This window comes from Coregonus lavaretus (assembly GCF_964263955.1).
Source record: "Coregonus lavaretus genome assembly, chromosome: 5".
NCBI lineage: Eukaryota > Metazoa > Chordata > Actinopteri > Salmoniformes > Salmonidae > Coregonus > Coregonus lavaretus.
In genome coordinates this window covers 13071997-13081160 of record NC_139992.1, presented here as the reverse complement: position 1 = coordinate 13081160, position 9164 = coordinate 13071997, and the positions used below count along the sequence as shown (strand labels likewise).

Here is a 9164-nt window from a genome sequence, read left to right as displayed (position 1 = left end):
GTCAACCAGTCACATTGACAAGCTCTATCCCCTTACAAACCCCATGGTTGGTGTGTACATAGCTGCTGCACTTTCTTACAACTATAAGGCTAAAAAAACAAAACAAAAAAACAGTGTTAGCTATACAATAATATACATTTACATTATACTAACCTTTAGATGTCATTAATGGTCTGCAGATCGAAGGCTGTCTCTCATGTACAGATAGAGCTCTCGTGCATATAGCGGAACTATAGAATTAGAATGAGAGAATATAATCATTCTATTTCTATGAGCAGAACAGAAAGCATTGCTGCTGAATTAGCATAACATCAGGCATAATAATAAAATATAGCTCAGTTGTGTTTCTCAAATTCCTTTATGATCCAAGCAGCTCTCATTAACTTACAATGATTAACATCTTATACATGGAACATATAGAAACCCAGTGGAACATCAGGAGTGCCATCCTCATAATGTGTGAAAAAAATGCACATACCCCTTTACAGATCCCGTCATATACAGTCATATGTAATAAAGCATTACATTTACATTGTACAAAATACATACAGAGTTGTCTGTTCCTCTCCTCATTCAAGCTCACAGGCATACACATACGAAGCAAGCAGACATACACACACAAGCAAAACATTAATCTCATACCAAAGTACCGTATTTCTAAGCTTGATTTAGCATTGTTAAGAGAGGGACCCATTAATATTTGCTACAGTCAGACTTAGTAAAAAACACAGTGAATATTTGCTTCTACATAAATCTGTGTTTTATTTTTCCTTTCTTATTTGTAAAATATGTCAGACATGTACTGGCTACTAAGCTGCTTTGAAAAATAAAACAATAATGTATTTTGTGATGTGAAACTGATGAGAAAGTGAATCAGCTATCCCTTATTTGTGAAATAAAATGTTTCCTCCTATCCTACTGCTCTCTCTCTTTAGCATCAAACAAATAACCTCCCTCATAAAAAACAACTAAAACAAAGTGCCACACTACTAGCTTATTATCCTAGCTTGTATGATATGATACAAAATGCAATTGCAGTCCAGCTTTGCACACTGAGCGGTAGTAGGTAGGTACAGTACTCAGTAGAATGCATCCATTCCATTCTAGAATCAAGGGAATTCCCTTCTAGAAGTCTTTATAGAATCATAAAAAAAAAGTCAAATCTGACCCCACATGATCCCCACAGACAGGCACCCGAGGTATCCCAAAGCTGTATTAACTCTATCCCATCAACTGATTCCAACTGTATCCCATCAACTGATTCCAACTGTATCCCATCAACTGATTCCAACTGTATCCCATCAACTGATTCCAACTGTATCCCATCAACTGATTCCAACTGTATCCCATCAATTGATTCCAACTGTATCCCATCAACTGATTCCAACTGTATCCCATCAACTGATTCCAACTGTATCCCATCAACTGATTCCAACTGTATCCCATCAACTGATTCCAACTGTATCCCATCAACTGATTCCAACTGTATCCCATCAACTGATTCCAACTGTATCCCATCAACTGATTCCAACTGTATCCCATCAACTGATTCCAACTCTATCTCTGTCAGACACCTCTGCTTTCTATCCCATGTTCAGATCGTTCCGTGGGAAGCCTACATATACATTACATAACACAGCCAAGCAGCCTGAGGTGTGGGGCCTTGTTTGGACATAAGCAGATTGAGACTAGAGTCTCTCCAGCAGTGAGTATATCTGTATCTGTGTGGTCCAATGTAGGTAGTGTTTTTCCATAACCAATCACACGCAGCCATCCATGGATGTGCCTCTGTTCCCCTGGTCCCCTAGTACCACCCAAAAACATGACAGAGCTGAAGTCCCAGGTTCTTGTCCTCCTCGTGTCATGTGATGAGGTGAGGTGAGCTGAGTGCATCCATCCACCCGCCTCCAAGCACAAGAGTCGTTTTTTTTTGTTCCCACATCATTCGCAACCACAGACACAATGATATGCGCTGGTTGGGTTGTTCTGTGTAACTGCTTTTGTTGTTCGGGGAATGATGTGTTTATAATGGGGATACATGCTGCAGACAGAGGGTATGTTAGTGTCATAGAGACTCATTCATAGAGGTGACCAGACAGACCAGGGAGGAGAAGATGCGGCCATTTTGAGTATCTCTTAAGGCCACCTCTAGCCTCTCTGAATAGCAACACCTACAGTAAGGCGCTCAGGTTGTAAAGTTCCACAGGGATAAGTAGTTATCCAACTCCCTACTGTAGCTTATAGTGTCTTATGCAGTTCATCATTCAGCTCTCCACCGAAGCACTACGTTGACACTGTGATGTCCAGTACCATGATCAGGTTCCTGGCTCTACTTAGTGAGTCTAGGGGAGGCATCAGCATCCATACTGTATCCACCCCTACAGAGTGCTGATGGTATGTTCCAGGTATACCCTTACACACACACACACCCCACCATTTGGGCGATACCATGGGATAAAGGAAAAGGGAGCAAAAATGAGATCCAGGTCTTAGGTTGTGTTCAGTCACCATGTCATCTGTCACCATGGCGATGGGGTTGGAGTTTAGTTCAGTCAGGGTAGGTGGGTGGGGCCGGGGGCCATGGGGGGCGTGCCTCAGCTGTGGTTATAGGTTCTGCAGGGGGAAGGGGAGGAGTCAGGCCTGTTGTAGTCGTATTTTCCCAGCGCTGTGGGGTAGTAGGTGGTGGTGTAAACGTTAGTTTGCGGCAGGGGCGTTGGGTAGAAGTTAGACCTCTCGTCTGGGAGCAGGTTGTTCTTGTTCAGGGTCTGGAAGAGGAGAGAACACAGTCATAACAGGTGACAATGGCTAGAAAATTAGACAGAAAACACTGTAAAAGGTACGTACAGTAAAGTGTAACATACTGATAGTGTCTGGGTGAGGTGGGAAGAGTAGAGAAAACAGTCAGAACAGTGTTATAACAGTGACATAAGAGTTTCAGAACAGTGTTATAACAGATGGTTTAGTTTACCAATGACTCAGACAGGAGCAATATCAATATATTATATTCTTACAAGTTGAAAAGTGGGCTACAGTGCTGGGTACTGTACAGTTGAAGTCGGAAGTTTACATACACCTTAGCCAAACACATTAAAACTCAGTTTTTCACAATTCCTGACATTTAATCCTAGTAAAAATTCTCTGTCTTAGGTCAGTTAGGATTACCACTTTATTTTAAGAATTTGAAATGTCAAAATAATAGTAGAGAGAATGATTTATTTCAGCTTTTATTTCTTTCATCACATTCCCAGTGAGTCAGAAGTTTAGATACACTCAATTTGTACAGTGAGGTAAAAAAGTATTTGATCCCCTGCTGATTTTGTACGTTTGCCCACTGACAAAGAAATGATCAGTCTATAATTTTAATGGTAGGTTTATTTGAACAGTGTGAGACAGAATAACAACAACAAAAATCCAGAAAAACGCATGTAAATTTTTATAAAAATTGATTTGCATTTTAATGAGGAAAATAAGTATTTGACCCCCTCTCAATCAGAAAGATTTCTGGCTCCCAGGTGTCTTTTATACAGGTAACGAGCTGAGATTAGGAGCACACTCTTAAAGGGAGTGCTCCTAATCTCAGCTTGTTACCTGTAAAAAAGATGCCTGTCCACAGAAGCAATCAATCAATCAGATTCCAAACTCTCTACCATGGTCAAGACCAAAGAGCTCTCCAAGGATGTCAGGGACAAGAATGTAGACCTACACAAGACTGGAATGGGCTACAAGACCATCGCCAAGCAGCTTGGTGAGAAGGTGACAACAGTTGGTGCAATTATTCGCAAATGGAAGAAACACAAAAGAACTGTCAATCTCCCTCGGCCTGGGGCTCCATGCAAGATCTCACCTCGTGGAGTTGCAATGATAATGAGAATGGTGAGGAATCAGCCCAGAACTACACGGGAGGATCTTGTCAATGATCTCAAGGCAGCTGGGACCATAGTCACCAAGAAAACAATTGGTAACACACTACGCCGTGAAGGACTGAAATCCTGCAGCGCCCACAAGGTCCCCCTGCTCAAGAAAGCACATATAGAGTGGGGAGAACAAGTATTTGATACACTGCTGATTTTGCAGGTTTTCCTACTTACAAAGCATGTAGAGGTCTGTAATTTTTATCATAGGTACACTTCAACTGTGAGAGATGGAATTTAAAACAAAAATCCAGAAAATCACATTGTATGATTTTTAAGTAATTAATTTGCATTTTATTGCATGACATAAGTATTTGATACATCAGAAAAGCAGAACTTAATATTTGTTACAGAAACCTTTTTTTGCAATTACAGAGATCATACGTTTCCTGTAGGTCTTGACCAGGTTTGCACACACTGCAGCAGGGATTTTGGCCCACTCCTCCATACAGACCTTCTCCAGATCCTTTAGGTTTCGGGGCTGTCGCTGGGCAATACGGACTTTCAGCTCCCTCCAAAGATTTTCTATTGGGTTCAGGTCTGGAGACTGGCTAGGCCACTCCAGGACCTTGAGATGCTTCTTACGGAGCCACTCCTTAGTTGCCCTGGCTGTGTGTTTCGGGTCGTTGTCATGCTGGAAGACCCAATCATCTTCAATGGTCTTACTGAGGGAAGGAGGTTGTTGGCCAAGATCTCGCGATACATGGCCCCATCCATCCTCCCCTCAATACGGTGCAGTCGTCCTGTCCCCTTTGCAGAAAAGCATCCCCAAAGAATGATGTTTCCACCTCCATGCTTCACGGTTGGCATGGTGTTCTTGGGATGGTCATACTTCTTCTTCCCCCAAACACGGCGAGTGGAGTTTAGACCAAAAAGCTATATTTTTGTCTCATCAGACCACATGACCTTCTCCCATTCCTCCTTTGGATCATCCAGATGGTCATTGGCAAAGTTCAGAAGGGCCTGGACATGTGCTGGCTTGAGCAGGGGGACCTTGCGTGCGCTGCAGGATTTTAATCCATGACGGCGTAGTGTGTTACTAATGGTTTTCTTTGAGACTGTGGTCCCAGCTCTCTTCAGGTCATTGACCAGGTCCTGCCGTGTAGTTCTGGGCTGATCCCTCACCTTCCTCATGATCATTGATGCCCCACGAGGTGAGATCTTGCATGGAGCCCCAGACCGAGGGTGATTGACCGTCATCTTGAACTTCTTCCATTTTCTAATAATTGCGCCAACAGTTGTTGCCTTCTCACCAAGCTGCTTGCCTATTGTCATGTAGCCCATCCCAGCCTTGTGCAGGTCTACAATTTTATCCCTGATGTCCTTACACAGCTCTCTGGTCTTGGCCATTGTGGAGAGGTTGGAGTCTGTTTGATTGAGTGTGTGGACAGGTGTCTTTTATACAGGTAACGAGTTCAAACAGGTGCAGTTAATACAGGTGATGAGTGGAGAAAAGGAGGGCTTCTTAAAGAAAAACTAACAGGTCTGTGAGAGCCAGAATTCTTACTGGTTGGTAGGTGATCAAATACTTATGTTATGCAATAAAATGCAAATTAATAACTTAAAAATCATATAATGTGATTTTCTGCATTTTTGTTTTAGATTCCGTCTCTCACAGTTGAAGTGTACCTACGATAAAAATTACAGACCTCTACATGCTTTGTAAGTAGGAAAACCTGCAAAATCGGCAGTGTATCAAATACTTGTTCTCCCCACTTTACATGCCCGTCTGAAGTTTGCCAATGAACATCTGAATGATTCAGAGGAGAACTGGGTGAAAGTGTTGTGGTCAGATGAGACCAAAATGGAGCTCTTTGGCATCAACTCAACTCGCCGTGTTTGGAGGAGGAGGAATGCTGCCTATGACCCCAAGAACACCATCCCCACCGTCAAACATGGAGGTGGAAACATTATGCTTTGGGGGTGTTTTTCTGCTAAGGGGACAGGGCAACTTCACCGCATCAAAGGGACAATGGACGGGGCCATGTACTGTCAAATCTTGGGTGAGAACCTCCTTCCCTCAGCCAGGGCATTGAAAATGGGTCGTGGATGGGTATTCCAGCATGACAATGACCCAAAACACACGGCCAAGGCAACAAAGGAGTGGCTCAAGAAGAAGCACATTAAGGTCCTGGAGTGGCCTAGCCATTCTCCAGACCTTAATCCCATAGAAAATCTGTGGAGGGAGCTGAAGGTTCGAGTTGCCAAACGTCAGCCTCGAAACCTTAATGACTTGGAGAAGATCTGCAAAGAGGAGTGGGACAAAATCCCTCCTGAGAAGTGTGCAAACCTGGTGGCCAACTACAAGAAACATCTGACCTCTGTGATTGCCAACAAGGGTTTTGCCACCAAGTACTAAGTCATGTTTTGCAGAGGGGTCAAATACTTATTTCCCTCATTAAAATGTAAATCAATTTATAACATTTTTGACATGCGTTTTTCTGGATTTTTGTTGTTGTTATTCTGTCTCTCACTGTTCAAATAAACCTACCATTAAAATTATAGACTGATCATTTCTTTGTCAGTGGGCAAACGTACAAAATCAAATACTTTTTTCCCTCACTGTACAAATTGAGTGTATGTAAACTTCTGACTCACTGGGAATGTGATGAAAGAAATAAAAGTTGAAATAAATAATTCTCTCTACTATTATTTTGACATTTCAAATTCTTTTTTCCCTCACTGTATTTGGTAGCATTGCCTTTAAATTGTTTAACTTGGGTCAAACATTTTGGGTAGCCTTCCATAAGCTTCCCACAATAAGTTGGGTGAATTTTGGCCCATTCCTCCTGACAGAGCTGGTTTAACTGAGTCAGGTTTGTAGGCCTCCTTGCTCGCACACGCTTTTTCAGTTCTGCCCACAAATGTTCTATAGGATTGAGGTCAGGGCTTTGTGATGGCCACTCCAATACCTTGACTTTGTTGTCCTTAAGCCATTTTGCCACAACTTTGAAAGTATGCTTGGGGTCATTGTCCATTTGGAAGACCTACTTGCGACCAAGCTTTAACTTCCTGACTGATGTCTTGAGATGTTGCTTCAATATATCCACATAATTTTCCTTCCTCATGATGCCATCTATTTTGTGAAGTGCACCAGTCCCTCCTGCAGCATGATGCTGCCTCCCCCGTGCTTCACGGTTGGGATGGTGTTCTTTGGCTTGCAAGCCTTCCCCTTTCTCCTCCAAACATAACGATGGTCATTATGGCCAAACAGTTATATTTTTGTTTCATCAGACCAGAGGACATGTCTCCAAAAAGTACGATCTTTGTCCCCATGTGCAGTTGCAAACTGTAGTCTGGCTTTTTTATGGCGGTTTTGGAGCAGTGGCTTCTTCCTTGCTGAGTGGCCTTTCAGGTTATGTCTATATAGGACTCGTTTTACTGTGGATATAGATACTTTTGTACCTGTTTCCTCCAGCATCTTCACAAGGTCCTTTGCTGTTGTTCTGGGATTGATTAGCACTTTTCGCACCAAAGTACGTTAGTCTCTAGAAGACAGAACATGTCTCCTTCCTGAGCGGTATGACGCTGTGTGGTCACATGGTGTTTATACTTGCGTACTATTGTTTGTACAGATGAACGTGGAACCTTCAGGCATTTGGAAATTGCTCCCAAGGATGAACCAGACTTGTGGAGGTCTACAATTTTTTTCCTGAGGTCTTGGCTGATTTCTTTTGATTTTCCCATGATGTCAAACAAAGAGGCATTGAGTTTGAAGGTAGGCCTTGAAATACATCCACAGGTACACCTCCAATTGACTCAAATTATGTCAATTAGCCTATCAGAAGCTTCTAAAGCCATACATTTTCCAAGCTGTTTAAAGTCACAGTCAACTTAGTGTATGTAAACTTTTGACCCACTGGAATTGTGATACAGTGAATTATAAGTTAAATAATCTGTCTGTAAACAATTGTTGGAAAAATTACTTGTGTCATGCACAAAGTAGATGTCCTAACCGACTTGCCAAAACTATAGTTTGTTAACAAGAAATTTGTGGAGTGGTTGAAAAACGAGTTTTAATGACTCCAACCTAAGTGTATGTAAACTTCTGACTTCAACTGTAAGTGCATCTTTAAGCAAGGGTAAAAAACTTCAACAAATGTGATTTAGCAGCCACAAATCAAGCATAATCAATTAACAAACATGAGAGGCATGAATAAATTACAGTAGGTCCCTTTTAATGCGGAAACTGCACAAAAAATACATTTACTGTAGGATTGCATTCCAAATGGAACCCTTTTCCCTTTATAGTGTGCTACTTTTGACCAAGGCCAATTTGGAAAGTAGTGCACTATATAGGCAATGGGGTGCCATTTGGGACGCAGCCTTAACATAATGCACTTGCACTTTACAGGCAGGTCGCGGCGGCTAGAAGCCACAACAAGCCGACGGAGGGAACACTACGGAGGGCTGCTCAGTAATGTAATTTATCTTAACAGCTCTTGGCCAAACGCTGCTCTGTATAATTGGGTTACAGAATCAGTGTAATGCACAACAACGTCAGCCATTTTGAAACACCCTGGAGGAGGGCGGTGAGAGCCTGTGAAGAAAGACCAATGGTAACAGCAGTAGTTCTCAGGTTGAGCGAGTGGCTCTAGCTAGCTAACCTGGTTAAACCAGACTGTATGCTGTGCTCACAGGTTAAACATAGCGAAATCAGTTAGGATGTCAGGCTAATAGTTAGCTAGCTACCTGTGGTATTTACATTTTAGTCATTTAGCAGACGCTCTTATCCAGAGCGACTTACAGTTAGTGAGTGCATACATATTTTCATACTGGCCCCCCGTGGGAATCGAACCCACAACCCTGGCGTTGCAAACGCCATGCTCTACCAACTGAGCTACACAGGGCCTGCCTAGCCATCCTTATGCTATTAAGCTTCTGCTCTCACTGTATGGCTCTGATCATCAGGGTACTAGGACCCAGCCTCAACTACTGTACCACAACACATCACTCAGCCAGCCTGTGGCTGACAGCTTTAGAAAAACAATCAGGTGTCCTTCTGAGAAGCACCAACCATCACCTGAGATACAGACCGTCCTAGCACAGTACTTGACTAATTAGGAGGCAAAATAATATGGAACTATGTTTACTAGGTGAATCATGACCTTGGTCCTAGGGCTAACCCTGACGTATGTAGGAATGGCAATGCCATGGTGGGACGGATCGATGGGATCGGAAGGTGGCTCATAGGCACAAGCAGGTGATAGGTCCAAAACAGAGGAAAGGTGGGGCAGGCAGGTGCAGCTTGAC

At 42.8% G+C, this 9164-nt stretch overlaps 1 protein-coding gene across 1 annotated transcript in view; it reads right to left on the bottom strand.

Moving 5' to 3' along the window:
- Positions 1-347: 347 nt before the first annotated feature.
- Positions 348-9164, bottom strand: part of LOC311128998 (semaphorin-5B-like) — a 267133-nt gene continuing 258316 nt past the window's right edge. Inside the window, exon 24 of the mRNA XM_084161231.1 lies at positions 348-2765. Within this exon, the coding sequence (XP_084017357.1) occupies positions 2595-2765 (171 nt within the window). The 3' untranslated portion in view covers positions 348-2594. The remainder of the gene's footprint in view (positions 2766-9164) is intronic.